Source organism: Paramormyrops kingsleyae, chromosome 13 (assembly GCF_048594095.1).
Source record: "Paramormyrops kingsleyae isolate MSU_618 chromosome 13, PKINGS_0.4, whole genome shotgun sequence".
NCBI classification, from domain to species: Eukaryota; Metazoa; Chordata; class Actinopteri; order Osteoglossiformes; family Mormyridae; genus Paramormyrops; species Paramormyrops kingsleyae.
In genome coordinates this window covers 25,953,018-25,971,573 of record NC_132809.1, presented here as the reverse complement: position 1 = coordinate 25,971,573, position 18,556 = coordinate 25,953,018, and the positions used below count along the sequence as shown (strand labels likewise).

At 41.7% G+C, this 18,556-nt stretch overlaps 1 protein-coding gene across 1 annotated transcript in view; it reads right to left on the bottom strand.

Moving 5' to 3' along the window:
• The window catches only part of muc5.1 (mucin 5.1, oligomeric mucus/gel-forming), a 32,476-nt gene that overhangs the window by 8,950 nt on the left and 4,970 nt on the right, over positions 1-18,556 (bottom strand). Inside the window, exons 11-30 of the mRNA XM_072698460.1 lie at positions 17,545-17,655; positions 17,191-17,260; positions 16,591-16,728; positions 16,298-16,462; positions 15,753-15,847; positions 14,615-14,741; positions 14,255-14,510; positions 14,051-14,103; positions 13,787-13,887; positions 13,458-13,609; positions 13,221-13,359; positions 12,961-13,068; positions 12,703-12,882; positions 12,334-12,573; positions 11,993-12,149; positions 11,746-11,874; positions 11,319-11,469; positions 11,151-11,194; positions 10,866-11,063; positions 105-9,587 (exon numbers count right to left, since the gene is read on the bottom strand). Coding sequence (XP_072554561.1) covers positions 105-9,587; positions 10,866-11,063; positions 11,151-11,194; positions 11,319-11,469; positions 11,746-11,874; positions 11,993-12,149; positions 12,334-12,573; positions 12,703-12,882; positions 12,961-13,068; positions 13,221-13,359; positions 13,458-13,609; positions 13,787-13,887; positions 14,051-14,103; positions 14,255-14,510; positions 14,615-14,741; positions 15,753-15,847; positions 16,298-16,462; positions 16,591-16,728; positions 17,191-17,260; positions 17,545-17,655 — 12,097 coding nt within the window. The remainder of the gene's footprint in view (positions 1-104; positions 9,588-10,865; positions 11,064-11,150; positions 11,195-11,318; positions 11,470-11,745; positions 11,875-11,992; positions 12,150-12,333; positions 12,574-12,702; positions 12,883-12,960; positions 13,069-13,220; positions 13,360-13,457; positions 13,610-13,786; positions 13,888-14,050; positions 14,104-14,254; positions 14,511-14,614; positions 14,742-15,752; positions 15,848-16,297; positions 16,463-16,590; positions 16,729-17,190; positions 17,261-17,544; positions 17,656-18,556) is intronic.

Below are 18,556 nucleotides of genomic sequence, written 5' to 3'. Positions count from 1 at the left end.
GCAAAAAAAGTATTTCTACATTAAGTCTCACTAAACAGCATCTTATTTTTTTCCAAACATTATTATCAAATTATTCATATTTTTGATCATCAAATGCTGATTACCTGGGCTGAAATTGATCTCGTTATACTTGCAAAAACAGACAGTTGTCTGCAAATTACTGGATGTAGTTTCCACTTTAGCAGTAGTTTTTTCTTGAGGGAAAGTCATATGAGATGAGGTTTGAATGGGCTTATGGGTCATTGGAGTAATAGGTGGTTGTGATGAAGTTCTACTAATGGTAGAAGAAGTAGTTTCTTTTTTTGATGTTGGACTTCTCTTTCCTGTTAATGTGGTCTCAACCACAGTGGAAACTGATGTTGTTTCTACTATCGGCGACGTAGTCTCTGTTGGAGTGGGAGAAACTGATGTTGTTTCAGTTATAGTAGAAGGTATCGCGGTTGAGACAACTGGGGTAACTGTGGGTGTACTTCCTGTTGAAATCAAAGGAGGTGATGTGGTCTCAGAAGTGGAAGCAGTTGTTTCAACAACTACACTTGTAGCAGTAGTTGGCACTGATGAAGTCGTTGATGTGGTAGTCTCCACAAATTCAGTTGGAGTAGTAGTTTCTACTGGAGTTGATGGAGGACTTGTCACCACTTCCGTTGTTGTGGTCATTGCGACAGTGGAAACTGTTGATGCTTCCACTGTAGGGGAGGTAGCCTCTGTTGGACTGGTTGGTACTGGTGTTGTTTCAGTTGTGGTAGAAGGTGTCGCGGTTGAGGCAACTGGGGTAACTGTGGGTGTACTTCCTGTTGAAATCAAAGGGGGTGATGTGGTCTCAGAAGTGGAAGCAGTTGTTTCAACAACTACACTTGTAGTAGTAGATGGCACTGATGAAGTCGTTGATGTGGTAGTCTCCACAATTTCAGTTGGAGAAGTAGTTTCTACTGGAGTTGATGTAGGACTTGTCACCACTTCCGTTGTTGTGGTCATTGCGACAGTGGAAACAGTTGATGTTTCCACTGTAGGGAAGGTAGCCTCTGTTGGACTGGTTGGTACTGGTGTTGTTTCAGTTGTGGTAGAAGGTATCGTGGTTGAAACAACTTGAGTAACTATGGGTGTACTTCCTGTAGAAATCAAAGGGGGTGATGTGGTCTCAGAAGTGGAAGTGGTTGTTTCCACAATTAAGGTGGTGTAAGAAGTGGTTGTTTTTGGGCCTTCAGCAGATGTTGATGCAGTCTGAGATGTTGTGGCAGCAGTGCCAGATGTAGCACATTTATTTTCACAGCATTTGATTCTGATCTCATAATTGAAACAGTGTGGTGGAGTCTGATCTTTGTTTTTGCAAACGAGGCCATTCAGTGGATCGCAGGTTACAGTTTGACCTAAATCTGAAAGAGGAACATCTTCATAACCTGTTGCTCTGCATTGCACTTCATTGATATTTTCACAAATCTTTATTCCATGTTTGACAATGTTCTCAAATGACTCATCATCTTCTCCATCCTCTCCAGATTCAGGATAACTGACATCGATCCAGCTAGACCACTCACAGACATTACAGTCGTATGGCGTAGTGCTAATATATGGCACTGAAGAAGTCACTGTTGAAGTGGTAGTCTCCACTGTTTCAGTTGTAAACAAAGTAGTTTTTTCTGCAGTTGATGGAGGACTTGTCACCACTTCCGTTGTTGTGGTCATTGCGACAGTGGAAACTGTTGATGTTTCCACTGTAGGGAAGGTAGCCTCTGTTGGACTGGTTGGTACTGGTGTTGTTTCAGTTGTGGTAGAAGGTATCGCGGTTGAGACAACTGGGGTAACTGTGGGTGTACTTCCTGTTGAAATCAAAGGGGGTGATGTGGTCTCAGAAGTGGAAGCAGTTGTTTCAACAACTACACTTGTAGTAGTAGATGGCACTGATGAAGTCGTTGATGTGGTAGTCTCCACAATTTCAGTTGGAGAAGTAGTTTCTACTGGAGTTGATGTAGGACTTGTCACCACTTCCGTTGTTGTGGTCATTGCGACAGTGGAAACTGTTGATGTTTCCACTGTAGGGGAGGTAGCCTCTGTTGGACTGGTTGGTACTGGTGTTGTTTCAGTTGTGGTAGAAGGTATCGCGGTTGAAACAACTTGAGTAACTGTGGGTGTACTTCCTGTAGAAATCAAAGGGGGTGATGTGGTCTCAGAAGTGGAAGTGGTTGTTTCCACAATTAAGGTGGTGTAAGAAGTGGTTGTTTTTGGGCCTTCAGCAGATGTTGATGCAGTCTGAGATGTTGTGGCAGCAGTGCCAGATGTAGCACATTTATTTTCACAGCATTTGATTCTGATCTCATAATTGAAACAGTGTGGTGGAGTCTGATCTTTGTTTTTGCAAACGAGGCCATTCAGTGGATCGCAGGTTACAGTTTGACCTAAATCTGAAAGAGGAACATCTTCATAACCTGTTGCTCTGCATTGCACTTCATTGATATTTTCACAAATCTTTATTCCATGTTTGACAATGTTCTCAAATGACTCATCATCTTCTCCATCCTCTCCAGATTCAGGATAACTGACATCGATCCAGCTAGACCACTCACAGACATTACAGTCGTATGGCGTAGTGCTAATATATGGCACTGAAGAAGTCACTGTTGAAGTGGTAGTCTCCACTGTTTCAGTTGTAAACAAAGTAGTTTTTTCTGCAGTTGATGGAGGACTTGTCACCACTTCCGTTGTTGTGGTCATTGCGACAGTGGAAACTGTTGATGTTTCCACTGTAGGGAAGGTAGCCTCTGTTGGACTGGTTGGTACTGGTGTTGTTTCAGTTGTGGTAGAAGGTATCGCGGTTGAGACAACTGGGGTAACTGTGGGTGTACTTCCTGTTGAAATCAAAGGGGGTGATGTGGTCTCAGAAGTGGAAGCAGTTGTTTCAACAACTACACTTGTAGTAGTAGATGGCACTGATGAAGTCGTTGATGTGGTAGTCTCCACAATTTCAGTTGGAGAAGTAGTTTCTACTGGAGTTGATGTAGGACTTGTCACCACTTCCGTTGTTGTGGTCATTGCGACAGTGGAAACTGTTGATGTTTCCACTGTAGGGGAGGTAGCCTCTGTTGGACTGGTTGGTACTGGTGTTGTTTCAGTTGTGGTAGAAGGTATCGCAGTTGAAACAACTTGAGTAACTGTGGGTGTACTTCCTGTAGAAATCAAAGGGGGTGATGTGGTCTCAGAAGTGGAAGTGGTTGTTTCCACAATTAAGGTGGTGTAAGAAGTGGTTGTTTTTGGGCCTTCAGCAGATGTTGATGCAGTCTGAGATGTTGTGGCAGCAGTGCCAGATGTAGCACATTTATTTTCACAGCATTTGATTCTGATCTCATAATTGAAACAGTGTGGTGGAGTCTGATCTTTGTTTTTGCAAACGAGGCCATTCAGTGGATCGCAGGTTACAGTTTGACCTAAATCTGAAAGAGGAACATCTTCATAACCTGTTGCTCTGCATTGCACTTCATTGATATTTTCACAAATCTTTATTCCATGTTTGACAATGTTCTCAAATGACTCATCATCTTCTCCATCCTCTCCAGATTCAGGATAACTGACATCGATCCAGCTAGACCACTCACAGACATTACAGTCGTATGGCGTAGTGCTAATATATGGCACTGAAGAAGTCACTGTTGAAGTGGTAGTCTCCACTGTTTCAGTTGTAAACAAAGTAGTTTTTTCTGCAGTTGATGGAGGACTTGTCACCACTTCCGTTGTTGTGGTCATTGCGACAGTGGAAACTGTTGATGTTTCCACTGTAGGGAAGGTAGCCTCTGTTGGACTGGTTGGTACTGGTGTTGTTTCAGTTGTGGTAGAAGGTATCGCGGTTGAAACAACTTGAGTAACTGTGGGTGTACTTCCTGTTGAAATCAAAGGGGGTGATGTGGTCTCAGAAGTGGAAGCAGTTGTTTCAACAACTACACTTGTAGTAGTAGATGGCACTGATGAAGTCGTTGATGTGGTAGTCTCCACAATTTCAGTTGGAGAAGTAGTTTCTACTGGAGTTGATGTAGGACTTGTCACCTTTTCTGCTGTTGTGGTCATTGCGACAGTGGAAACTGTTGATGTTTCCACTGTAGAGGAGGTAGCCTCTGTTGGACTGGTTGGTACTGGTGTTGTTTCAGTTGTGGTAGAAGGTGTCGCGGTTGAGACAACTGGGGTAACTGTGGGTGTACTTCCTGTTGAAATCAAAGGGGGTGATGTGGTCTCAGAAGTGGAAGCAGTTGTTTCAACAACTACACTTGTAGTAGTAGATGGCACTGATGAAGTCGTTGATGTGGTAGTCTCCACAATTTCAGTTGGAGAAGTAGTTTCTACTGGAGTTGATGTAGGACTTGTCACCACTTCCGTTGTTGTGGTCATTGCGACAGTGGAAACTGTTGATGTTTCCACTGTAGGGGAGGTAGCCTCTGTTGGACTGGTTGGTACTGGTGTTGTTTCAGTTGTGGTAGAAGGTATCGCGGTTGAAACAACTTGAGTAACTGTGGGTGTACTTCCTGTAGAAATCAAAGGGGGTGATGTGGTCTCAGAAGTGGAAGTGGTTGTTTCCACAATTAAGGTGGTGTAAGAAGTGGTTGTTTTTGGGCCTTCAGCAGATGTTGATGCAGTCTGAGATGTTGTGGCAGCAGTGCCAGATGTAGCACATTTATTTTCACAGCACTTGATTCTGATCTCATAATTGAAACAGTGTGGTGGAGTCTGATCTTTGTTTTTGCAAACGAGGCCATTCAGTGGATCGCAGGTTACAGTTTGACCTAAATCTGAAAGAGGAACATCTTCATAACCTGTTGCTCTGCATTGCACTTCATTGATATTTTCACAAATCTTTATTCCATGTTTGACAATGTTCTCAAATGACTCATCATCTTCTCCATCCTCTCCAGATTCAGGATAACTGACATCGATCCAGCTAGACCACTCACAGACATTACAGTCGTATGGCGTAGTGCTAATATATGGCACTGAAGAAGTCACTGTTGAAGTGGTAGTCTCCACTGTTTCAGTTGTAAACAAAGTAGTTTTTTCTGCAGTTGATGGAGGACTTGTCACCACTTCCGTTGTTGTGGTCATTGCGACAGTGGAAACTGTTGATGTTTCCACTGTAGGGAAGGTAGCCTCTGTTGGACTGGTTGGTACTGGTGTTGTTTCAGTTGTGGTAGAAGGTATCGCGGTTGAAACAACTTGAGTAACTGTGGGTGTACTTCCTGTTGAAATCAAAGGGGGTGATGTGGTCTCAGAAGTGGAAGCAGTTGTTTCAACAACTACACTTGTAGTAGTAGATGGCACTGATGAAGTCGTTGATGTGGTAGTCTCCACAATTTCAGTTGGAGAAGTAGTTTCTACTGGAGTTGATGTAGGACTTGTCACCTTTTCTGCTGTTGTGGTCATTGCGACAGTGGAAACTGTTGATGTTTCCACTGTAGAGGAGGTAGCCTCTGTTGGACTGGTTGGTACTGGTGTTGTTTCAGTTGTGGTAGAAGGTGTCGCGGTTGAGACAACTGGGGTAACTGTGGGTGTACTTCCTGTTGAAATCAAAGGGGGTGATGTGGTCTCAGAAGTGGAAGCAGTTGTTTCAACAACTACACTTGTAGTAGTAGATGGCACTGATGAAGTCGTTGATGTGGTAGTCTCCACAATTTCAGTTGGAGAAGTAGTTTCTACTGGAGTTGATGTAGGACTTGTCACCACTTCCGTTGTTGTGGTCATTGCGACAGTGGAAACTGTTGATGTTTCCACTGTAGGGGAGGTAGCCTCTGTTGGACTGGTTGGTACTGGTGTTGTTTCAGTTGTGGTAGAAGGTATCGCGGTTGAAACAACTTGAGTAACTGTGGGTGTACTTCCTGTAGAAATCAAAGGGGGTGATGTGGTCTCAGAAGTGGAAGTGGTTGTTTCCACAATTAAGGTGGTGTAAGAAGTGGTTGTTTTTGGGCCTTCAGCAGATGTTGATGCAGTCTGAGATGTTGTGGCAGCAGTGCCAGATGTAGCACATTTATTTTCACAGCACTTGATTCTGATCTCATAATTGAAACAGTGTGGTGGAGTCTGATCTTTGTTTTTGCAAACGAGGCCATTCAGTGGATCGCAGGTTACAGTTTGACCTAAATCTGAAAGAGGAACATCTTCATAACCTGTTGCTCTGCATTGCACTTCATTGATATTTTCACAAATCTTTATTCCATGTTTGACAATGTTCTCAAATGACTCATCATCTTCTCCATCCTCTCCAGATTCAGGATAACTGACATCGATCCAGCTAGACCACTCACAGACATTACAGTCGTATGGCGTAGTGCTAATATATGGCACTGAAGAAGTCACTGTTGAAGTGGTAGTCTCCACTGTTTCAGTTGTAAACAAAGTAGTTTTTTCTGCAGTTGATGGAGGACTTGTCACCACTTCCGTTGTTGTGGTCATTGCGACAGTGGAAACTGTTGATGTTTCCACTGTAGGGAAGGTAGCCTCTGTTGGACTGGTTGGTACTGGTGTTGTTTCAGTTGTGGTAGAAGGTATCGCGGTTGAAACAACTTGAGTAACTGTGGGTGTACTTCCTGTTGAAATCAAAGGGGGTGATGTGGTCTCAGAAGTGGAAGCAGTTGTTTCAACAACTACACTTGTAGTAGTAGATGGCACTGATGAAGTCGTTGATGTGGTAGTCTCCACAATTTCAGTTGGAGAAGTAGTTTCTACTGGAGTTGATGTAGGACTTGTCACCTTTTCTGCTGTTGTGGTCATTGCGACAGTGGAAACTGTTGATGTTTCCACTGTAGAGGAGGTAGCCTCTGTTGGACTGGTTGGTACTGGTGTTGTTTCAGTTGTGGTAGAAGGTGTCGCGGTTGAGACAACTGGGGTAACTGTGGGTGTACTTCCTGTTGAAATCAAAGGGGGTGATGTGGTCTCAGAAGTGGAAGCAGTTGTTTCAACAACTACACTTGTAGTAGTAGATGGCACTGATGAAGTCGTTGATGTGGTAGTCTCCACAATTTCAGTTGGAGAAGTAGTTTCTACTGGAGTTGATGTAGGACTTGTCACCACTTCCGTTGTTGTGGTCATTGCGACAGTGGAAACTGTTGATGTTTCCACTGTAGGGGAGGTAGCCTCTGTTGGACTGGTTGGTACTGGTGTTGTTTCAGTTGTGGTAGAAGGTATCGCGGTTGAAACAACTTGAGTAACTGTGGGTGTACTTCCTGTAGAAATCAAAGGGGGTGATGTGGTCTCAGAAGTGGAAGTGGTTGTTTCCACAATTAAGGTGGTGTAAGAAGTGGTTGTTTTTGGGCCTTCAGCAGATGTTGATGCAGTCTGAGATGTTGTGGCAGCAGTGCCAGATGTAGCACATTTATTTTCACAGCATTTGATTCTGATCTCATAATTGAAACAGTGTGGTGGAGTCTGATCTTTGTTTTTGCAAACGAGGCCATTCAGTGGATCGCAGGTTACAGTTTGACCTAAATCTGAAAGAGGAACATCTTCATAACCTGTTGCTCTGCATTGCACTTCATTGATATTTTCACAAATCTTTATTCCATGTTTGACAATGTTCTCAAATGACTCATCATCTTCTCCATCCTCTCCAGATTCAGGATAACTGACATCGATCCAGCTAGACCACTCACAGACATTACAGTCGTATGGCGTAGTACTAATATATGGCACTGGAGAAGTCACTGTTGAAGTGGTAGTCTCCACTGTTTCAGTTGTAAACAAAGTAGTTTTTTCTGCAGTTGATGGAGGACTTGTCACCACTTCCGTTGTTGTGGTCATTGCGACAGTGGAAACTGTTGATGTTTCCACTGTAGGGAAGGTAGCCTCTGTTGGACTGGTTGGTACTGGTGTTGTTTCAGTTGTGGTAGAAGGTATCGCGGTTGAAACAACTTGAGTAACTGTGGGTATACTTCCTGTTGAAATCAAAGGGGGTGATGTGGTCTCAGAAGTGGAAGCAGTTGTTTCAACAACTACACTTGTAGTAGTAGATGGCACTGATGAAGTCGTTGATGTGGTAGTCTCCACAATTTCAGTTGGAGAAGTAGTTTCTACTGGAGTTGATGTAGGACTTGTCACCTTTTCTGCTGTTGTGGTCATTGCGACAGTGGAAACTGTTGATGTTTCCATTGTAGGGGAGGTAGCCTCTGTTGGACTCGTTGGTACTGGTGTTGTTTCAGTTGTGGTAGAAGGTATCACGGTTGAGACAACTGGGGTAACTGTGGGTGTACTTCCTGTAGAAATCAAAGAGGGTGATGTGGTCTCAGAAGTGGAAGTGGTTGTTTCCACAATTAAGGTGGTGTAAGAAGTGGTTGTTTTTGGGCCTTCAGCAGATGTTGATGCAGTCTGAGATGTTGTGGCAGCAGTGCCAGATGTAGCACATTTATTTTCACAGCATTTGATTCTGATCTCATAATTGAAACAGTGTGGTGGAGTCTGATCTTTGTTTTTGCAAACGAGGCCATTCAGTGGATCACAGGTTACAGTTTGACCTAAATCTGAAAGAGAAACATCTTCATAACCTGTTGCTCTGCATTGCACTTCATTGATATTTTCACAAATCTTTATTCCATGTTTGACAATGTTCTCAAATGACTCATCATCTTCTCCATCCTCTCCAGATTCAGGATAACTGACATCGATCCAGCTAGACCACTCACAGACATTACAGTCGTATGGCGTAGTGCTAATATATGGCACTGGAGAAGTCACTGTTGAAGTGGTAGTCTCTACTGTTTCAGTTGTAAACAAAGTAGTTTTTTCTGCAGTTGATGGAGGACTTGTCACCACTTCCGTTGTTGTGGTCATTGCGACAGTGGAAACTGTTGATGTTTCCACTGTAGGGGAGGTAGCCTCTGTTGGACTGGTTGGTACTGCTGTTGTTTCAGTTGTGGTAGAAGGTATCGCGGTTGAAACAACTTGAGTAACTGTGGGTGTACTTCCTGTAGAAATCAAAGGGGGTGATGTGGTCTCAGAAGTGGAAGTGGTTGTTTCCACAATTAAGGTGGTGTAAGAAGTGGTTGTTTTTGGGCCTTCAGCAGATGTTGATGCAGTCTGAGATGTTGTGGCAGCAGTGCCAGATGTAGCACATTTATTTTCACAGCATTTGATTCTGATCTCATAATTGAAACAGTGTGGTGTAGTCTGATCTTTGTTTTTGCAAACGAGGCCATTCAGTGGATCGCAGGTTACAGTTTGACCTAAATCTGAAAGAGGAACATCTTCATATCCTGTTGCTCTGCATTGCACTTCATTGACATTTTCACAAATCTTTATTCCATGTTTGACAATGTTCTCCAATGACTCATCATCTTCTCCATCCTCTCCAGATTCAGGATAACTGACATCAATCCAGCTAGACCACTCACAGACATTACAGTCATATGGCGTAGTGCTAATATATGGCACTGAAGTAGTCGTTGTTGAAGTGGTAGTCTCCACTAGTCCTGTTGTGGAGGCAGTTGTTTCTTCTGGTTTTGTTGGCAGACTTGTCACCTTTCCAGTTATTGTGCTTTTTGCCCCAGTGGAAACTGATGTGGTTTCAGGTGTCGGCGATAAAGTCTTTGTTTCAGTTGTGGTCAAAGGTGTTGATGTTGTTTCAGCTGTTAGGGTAGTACCATAAATAAATATATGTGTGAATTTCGTTCTTTGTTGTACATGCATCCATGCACACTGCACACCCATTTCAAAACACGTTGACATTTTAAATATTAAACTTCAGGTTTTCATTTGTTTCCTTTCAATGAAATCATGGTAATCCAAAGTAATATATTGTTATAACCACATGAATAGCATTTTACCATTTTTAGTTATCTGCAGTGTAAATGTTAACTTCGTCATTTAAACAACGTATCCGTATTTATTGTTTATTTGTCGTTATGCTGCGACATGTGGGTAAACCAACTGCTCAGGACCTAAAACTGCTGCAGAGGGCTGTCCAAACAGCCTCAAAAATCATCAGCAGCGATCTCCTCCACCTGAAACCCATCTATGTCTCCCACTGCCAGCAGTTGGGCGAGTCCATCATCAGGGACACCAGCCACCCAGCTCCTATCCTCTTTACACCCCTGCCCTTAGAAAAGCACAACCGGTGTATCTCCATCCATTTCAGTGACAGCTCCTTCCCCCAAGCCATCAGGTCATTAATCATCCGGGACCCTGCATATCCATATCCCCGCTGCATTGTTTTGTGCTGCATTTTATTGCACACTGTATATTCCTATTATGCACTGTATCAGTACTGTCTTCCTCAATGGCTTTTGCACATCTGTCCCCGCTGCATTGTTTTGTGCTGCATTTTATTGCACACTGCATATTCCTATTATGCACTATATCAGTACTGTCTTCCTCAATGGCTTTTGCACATCCATCCCCGATGCACCACCTATTTATTGCATATTTATTGTTCCTCTTCCTATATTGTCTTTTGTCTTGTACTGTCTGGTCTCATATTGAACTGCTGTTTGTCATATTTGTTTACATCATATTGCCAGTATTTGCCCCCCTGCCCAGTTTAGGTGGCTGACTGTATCATATTGTTAAAATAATCATATAGTTATATAACCATTGTTATGATCAGAACTATGGAGATATAAAGGTATTGTTATGATGACAACAGCTATGGAGATATGAAGTCATTCCAATGATCAGAAGTGTCTTCAGCACCAAACTAGGCAGAAACAGCTTAATGTCTGCCACAAAATCTAGTTTTTCTAACAAAAGTTAGAGCCAGTGATACCAGTTTCAAACTAGTGAAGCTAGCTACACTGATACACGCATATTATTTCCTTAAAAACAATCGTAATCTCAGTTATTTTTTCTCAAAAAAGAAAATACCTGTTTATGATGAAGTCATCTATTAAACGGTCCTGTAAACTCACCAGGCGTAGAGAAAGTAAAGACTGTTGTTGGTGTGGTTGTTGTGGGTGCCTGTGTTGTGGTGGTACAGGGATACATATCCCTGTCAATGGTCCCATCTGCTCCGCACACTGCCGTGATGCAGCTCCCGTCCCCGTCCGTCGTGTTGTAAATGGTGGCACCATAAACATAGATGTTCCCCATGTAAACACAGGTGCATGCTGCAAAAAGCACAGGTGGAATTTCTGTGAACCGTGTGGAACATAGAGGCATCATTACATTAATTCCCAAACAAATAAAATTATTACCGTGTACGTCGTAGTGGCAATTTATATTTGGTGACGAACATGTACTTGAAAGAAGAAAAAGTTGTAGTAGTTAGATTTTAATAACAAATAAATTGTGATTCTAATACTAATCCTGCTGTTATCTTGTACATATGGAATAAGATTAAGCATCAATGCATAAAAATGTACCATTTCTGGCAGTTGACTGTGGAAGGAACTGTTTCTCCATTGTTGTAGTGTTTTCCATCTTTATCGTAGCAGCCACATTGTTCCTTATCCACACACTTCATTGAATCTTCATCAAAATATGGCTGGGCAGGTGGGCATTTGGGATAGCAACCTTAAATGATGGCATTAGTCAGGCTATATGTCACAGGTAGGATATATTCCAAGTTGCATTAATTTAGATGTTTGACATTTTTGATGTTTAGTCTTGCTGTGAAGTTTTCTGCCTTTTTTGCAGAAAGCCATTTTCCATAGACTGATTAGATCACATCATACACTCAAACGTTTTTAAAAGCTTGAGATGATAAAATGTTTTTGAATACAGCATAGCCTGACAAGCTATGTAGTTATATGCTGATTTCAGTCAATGACAGTGGCCCTAAATCATCACCTTCCAGGGCAGGGATCAGACTGGAGCACGACCCTGAGGGGTTTCTGCATGTCTTCATACAAGGAGCTCCACATGGCTGGTAGTGCCACTCACACTCTCCAGGTGGGTTGTAGAAATCACAAAATAGAGCTGGGAAAGGAAGGGTGACCCAACATTCGTAAGTCTTCAGATCCACTTGCTTATGGGCGTTATGTCATGTTATGATACTGGAGTATCATAAAGACTTTTGATTTCAGTGGTAACTTACGGCAGATTTGTGGACTCCTCCACGCTACGCAGACACCAGCCTCATTGCAAACCTCTGCGTATGCAGCCACAGCAGTGCAGAAACACTCACAATCTCCTCCCGTATCACAAGCGCACGAGTCTCTTACACAGGCATCGTAGTATGGAGTAGGATCCACCTTATGAGATAAATGAGTATTAATTTACTAAAAAAAAAACATGTCCACATTAACCAGTGATGTTCTGCATATATGTTTTTAAATAAAGCTAAGTCTTACAATGAAATACTTCAGCATGTAAACTAGATTGAAAATGACAACCTGGATTCTATATCCTTATGTACAGAACTTGATCGTCTCTTACCTGAGAGTGACAGGCTGTGAATACTGTGCTTTTGAGGAGGCTGCACTGTTTCTGGGCCCAAGACTGCCTGTATGGATTGGATGTGCAAGGATCTTTGGTAAAATCTGAATCTGGACAACTTGGAGAGGCTTTCCAGCTGTTTCCAAACTCCAGAGGATCAACAACCACTGCGTTGCTTCTGGTGGTGAAGTCATTGTTTTCGTTACCATCATAATTACCGCATACACCACAGACCTGGCCCTGGGAAACAGACATTCACTTACGTAAATTAACTGACCAAACTAGTCCTAATAAACATTCAGCAATGTGGAATATTTCAATTTCAATTAAATACTGTTGAGAGGGACATTTTCACATTTTTCGACAAACCTTAAATGTAGGGCTAAGTTTGATGAACATGCTTGTCTTCTTGTCCCACATAAGAATCAGGCCATTACTGGCTTCAATAACCAGATAAATTCCCATCACACTGATCTGATAGGGCACCTCTTCGCCTGTATCTCTTTGGATAACTTCATAGCTTCCGTCTGTCAGTATGAGCTCATTATTCTGTAAGAATCATGTGTTTAGTGATCATAACAATGCAAAATCATTACATTTTTTCGAACTGACATCCATCATCCTCACCCCAAGGAAGAGCTTGATAGCTTTAGAGCAGGTGGTACCGGTGGTGCCACATGGGATATTCTCAGTGATGACCCGGAAGGTGCCATTTACGTTGTTGCTGCAGTAGTCCTGCAAAAGTATATTTCTCTAATTGAAATTATTGTTTAAAAAATGCCAATATTCAAAACAACATGTTTACGATATAACCTACTAAATATGACAAAATAAACTGAAATGAAGCAGCCCTCCAAATTCTTTCAATCCTATCCTCTGAGACCTACCTGAGTAAGTGTGTATTCACAGTCTCCATTGAAGGTGAACCTTTTCCCGTCAAAAGTCACATAATGGCCGTCCCCGTAGATGGCACAGGTGCCGTGGCACTCGTTATCAGTACACTGCCATTTTGTATCCTTACAAGTACTAGAATAAAAAGGAGATGGTCTAAATATCTATGATTATATTAATTTACAGTAAACTCCTTGTGATATTAAGTAATACACTGTACAATAGAACCATACCAGGTATTGCAGTCAACGTTGACTTTGTCTCCGGGTTGGTATGATTCTCCATTGTGGACACATGGACAGAGCTCCTGCTTTATACAGCCTCCTTTCCCATCAGACACCAATCCAGATGGGCACACACACCCAGACACACACTCCGTGCTTATCTGTGTGGGTCCAGTGTAACGATGGACATGGAGGGATAAAAGTTAATGAAAGTACTGTTAATAATACACAGGGTCATGAGATTACATTGACATGTGTTATCAATGTAGTGATGAGTATTCAACCAACAATATATGTTTATATATATATATATTGTGGTTTTATCACTTGTAACTTACACATTCCATGTTCAGTGTCTGGCAGCTCTGCTGACACTCAGAGCCCTTGGCTCCTGGTCCAGTTTTAGAGCAATCATAGAAGACCATTGGTTCAGTGCAAGCTGAACAGATAAATATTCATTAATTTACTTATCAATCTCTTTAACAAATGTGAGTTCAGAATATTATTGACATTCATATATAATAATTTTTATCACCCATAACTCAGGAGGTGTGGATGCAAAATAAAATGAAAGCAGCAGAACTTTCTGAGAGGTGACTCACATGGTACACTGTCAATTTCTCCTATGCAGCTCAGTTTCCCTTGCTTGCATGTGCTGAAATAAATGATGATTTTAGTCAAAATACAGGACAAAAAATGTCATTTTCCAGTGCTGCCCATGGTCATTGTTTTTTTAATATTATATCCAGCCTTAGAAACTGTTAAATAACATCAATCAATGTATTCTTGAGATCAAGGAGACTTACCACATAATGCCGTCCTTGCTAACAACCTCCCCAGGAGGTACGACAGTGCCCTTAGTGTAGCAGGGACAACTTTCAAGAGGTACACATTTGCCGTCATCATTCATATAGGTTCCGTCAGCACAGGTACAACCATCCACTGCTTCAAAGGTCAGCATGCAGGTGTTATCGGGATTGCTAAAGCAGAGGCAGGTCTGACTGCTGTTCTGTATGCTGTAGGAGTAGACCATGGTGCTGGGGCATTCAGATGAGTATTTTCCTGAGGAGGAGAAAAGTTCTTAGTTAGGCAAGTAAAAAAAATAATAAAACAAGTCACTTGTCAGCTTCCCAGTAAGCTTCCATTCACACCAGTGAAGCACCTACCGCACATGGCGCCTCTCCAGCCAGACAGCTGGATGCCCATAGCAGCACAGGCCTGGACGTAGGAGGAGGCTGCAGCACACATGCAGTCCTCGCTCTTCTCGCAGTTACAGCTGTCGTACATGCAGTTCTGCAGGGGAACAGACACTCACTGTGAATCCTTTTCTAAAGCAGGGGATCTCAAAGTCGGGATGCAGACCAAACCGCAAGTTAATGCAAACCCAGCATCTAATGCACCTTATGAATCAATGTGGTTCACACTAGCAGGAAGACTATTCCATACTCTAACTACACGCTGTGTAGTGAAGTGCATCCTCAAATTTGTTTTAAAATATTCTCCCGCTAATTTCCACTTATGGCCACGAGTTGTAGTATTTAAACTAATATTGAAATAGCCATTTGGCTGAACAGCATCCAGACCCGTTAGAATCTTATAGACCTGGATCATGTCCCCCCTTAGTCTCCTTTGCTCAAGGCTAAACAGATTCAGCTCAGCTAACCTCTCCTCATAAGACATTCCTCTAAGACCAGGAATCATTCTTGTAGCCCTCCGTTGCACCTTTAGCTTACAGCACTTGGTATTCCTAGCCAGTCTCCCAACCAAGTTGGTACCCAAGCCCGGCCCCGCTTAGCTTCTGAGATCAGACAAGATCGGGCACCGTCGGAACAGTATGGCCGTAAGCAAGTGTGTGCTTGATATTTGCCTACAACATATGTAAAGCTAGTTAACAATACACATTGAAATATGTGTTGGATTTCTATTCTACTATCTTATCCATCCATCCATTTCCTGAAACCACTTGTCCTTTTTAGGGTTGCTGGGGGTCTGGGGCCTAAAAGCATAAGGCAGGGACCAACCCAGAAGGGGGCGCCAACCCATTGCAGGGCTCACTCACACACCATTCACTCACACCCTTCATACCTATGGGCAATTTGGACATGCCAATTCTCCTTAGCATGTTCACCTTTGGACTGTGGGAGGAAACCAGAGTACCTGGAGAAAACTCCATGCTGACATGGGGAGAACATGCAAAGTCCACACACACGGAACACTGGTCCCAGGGGTGTGAGGCTGCAGTGATACCCACTGTGCCAACACGCCACCCGTGCTCTGTTATTCTCAAGTGAATTTTCAACTTACAGCTCTGTAAATGTCCGGGTTTATCGCTGCATGGCATGGGGCAAACAGTCCCTCTGGATCTGATAGCATTGAGCACCAATACTGCGCATATTTCTCTGGAGGACACAGCATGACAATAAAAGATAATTCAGAAATTTTTACAGGTTTGGATTATTTACTTGCATTTGATATATTTAATAGAAGTGTTTGCCCAGAATGATGTACATTAGCTTTTGACAAAGCAGGGTTAACTAGTCCCTAGAGCTCCTGGGGATTAAGGGCTTTGCCTGAGGGCTCAATGATGACATCACTCTGCTAACCAGGAGATTTGAACCTGCAACCTTCTGATCACAGGAATAACATCTCCAACCCACTGAGCAACAATGAGTCCCCAGACTATACGCTTTACTGCTTTGGTTAACCAAATAATACTTATGTAGTATTTAAACATTTCATTTGGTGCTGCTGTATGGTCGGCCTATTTTTCAAAAAGTCTATCATAATTCCTGCAAGGTGTGCTGAAACATCATAACATGAATTCTGCAAGAAGTTGCCGGAATGGATACCATTATCCACACTCAGACTGCAGGGGTTTTCATAACTGCTGTGCACATTGGGGCACTGAGCGCGTGTCTTCCAGGTGTTGGCAAAAGCCACAGGCGTGCCCTGCACCAGCCCACAGGTGGTCCTGAAGTCATCAGCCTGGATGCCGTTAAAGTTCCCACACAGTCCTGAAACACCAAGAAAACCAGCATGTCACCATTTAGACACACAGGATTCTCAATGTACTGTAACCTTGGTCTAGAGCAGCTTCTGTGTTGATTTGGATCAAATATCTGAGTATATTTTTCAAACATACCACAAGTCATTCCTTTGTTTTCAGAACTGGCTGTGATGTAGACCTGCATGATCGGAGTGAGTTGAATCTTCAGCTGAAGTCCAAAGGAGGTCTCGATGATGAGGAAGAACGAAGTTGGCATAAAGATGCTCACAGCATCTGAAAAATATACATCCTATTCCTACAGCTGTAGCAAAGACATGGAAATGGTTCAAAAGCTGACTAAAACTGACTGAAAAAAATAAATCAGTACCGCTTTACAATAAGACTGCCCTTAAAATGAGTTTATGAAAGGTTTATATTCAGGTTATTAATTAGGTTGTAACACTTCGTAAATCATCAATAGACAATTATAAACAAGTTATAACAGTTTTTTATCAATAAGTTGCTACTATTTATAAATGACAAAGGGCAGCCTTATTGTAAAGTGCTAACAATATATCTTTCACAGAAATGAAAGCCACCTCCAGTAATTTTGCACACCAGGCAGAAACACGGTATGACAAAAAACAGTAAAAAAGCATATATTTCCTCTAGATGCAGTCAATATTGAAAGTAAGATTTGAATGTAGAATGAGTTGCCGAATATAAAGAGTGTTATTCTAAATCACAAGAGGATACCTGTTAAAAGAGGCAGTTGGGTCTTCATTGTGTTCATGAAGACATTTCCACTCCATTCGACTGTGAATACCTGTGAAACCAGGAAACTTAGCACTGTGAAGGTATGTTACAGTAATAATAGCAGCAAAAAAAAACTCTCATGTGCACATATAAAATTAAAGTAGCACTTTCACTGGATTAGTGACTGTGGATTAGTGACTTTGTTGTAAAGTAACTTTGAACTCTGGAACTATATAAATTACGCAGTATTTAATAATTATTATCATCTTCATCATCATGATCATCATCATCTGGAGTCCCATAAACATTATTACTAAGTGACATGGATAAGATTCTGTGTAGATTTCTCCTTACGGTGGTCCCTCCTGAGATGGCCAGGGTAACGGCTTTGAGGCAGGTCTCAGTGTCGGTCAGCCCGCACTTCACGAGATCCCCCAGCACTGTGAAATTGCTCCCGTGACATGGCTATGGGAGAAGAACAATCAGGCTTTTGAATCAGATCAAACCATTCAAACCCAAAAGCTTTTATTTTCCAAATACAAAAAGTGCAAGTAAATTGCCTTGGTGTAGGTGGAAGCATGATGTGTGTAATACAGAATCAGTATACTAAGGCTGTTTCTCTTACGAGGGCTTTCAGTGTACTGATGACCTGCTGTTAGGGCCCTCATGTTAATTTAGCATTTAATTGTTTGCATATGCCTGTTTAAATTAATAAACTAAATGTAATATTATTTTCAATATTCATTTTATAATAATTCTTAAATTAAAATTAAAGTACTAAACAAAAAATTACTTAATAGCCTGTCAGAATAATCTAACTGCCTCGATTTACCTAAACTATAGTTCAATTTTGCTGTTGTTCTATATTATATCACCTGCCAAACAAAAAATTTACAAAAAATCGAGAATTTACTCCCTCTTAAAGGCCACAAACATTAGCATCACACTTTATTAAATTTTTGTGGTATTTTCCAAAGACGGATTTCACTGTCATTTGCAGATCCAGCTTAAACTGTTTTTTAAGTTTCTAAATTTTTTCAGAAATGTCTGTTATGCGGGAAAGTTTTAAACTTAAATTTTAAAGATTGAAATACAAGCATTAATATGAATCAATTTTCATATTTCTATTAAATATATAAAATGCAAGTAAATAATCAATTCATATTTTGGATATAAATAATTTTACTATGGGAAGAGATGTTTCCACTGAACTGTAATGGCAAATTATTAAATTCTGGAAATTGTTACAAATATTCAAAAAGCTTCTTTATAAGTTTTGTTATACATTGACAAGAATACACAGCAATTTTTTGAAGTCAAGTTGCAATTCTAAAAATATATGCTGTGCCATCAACATTATATCTGC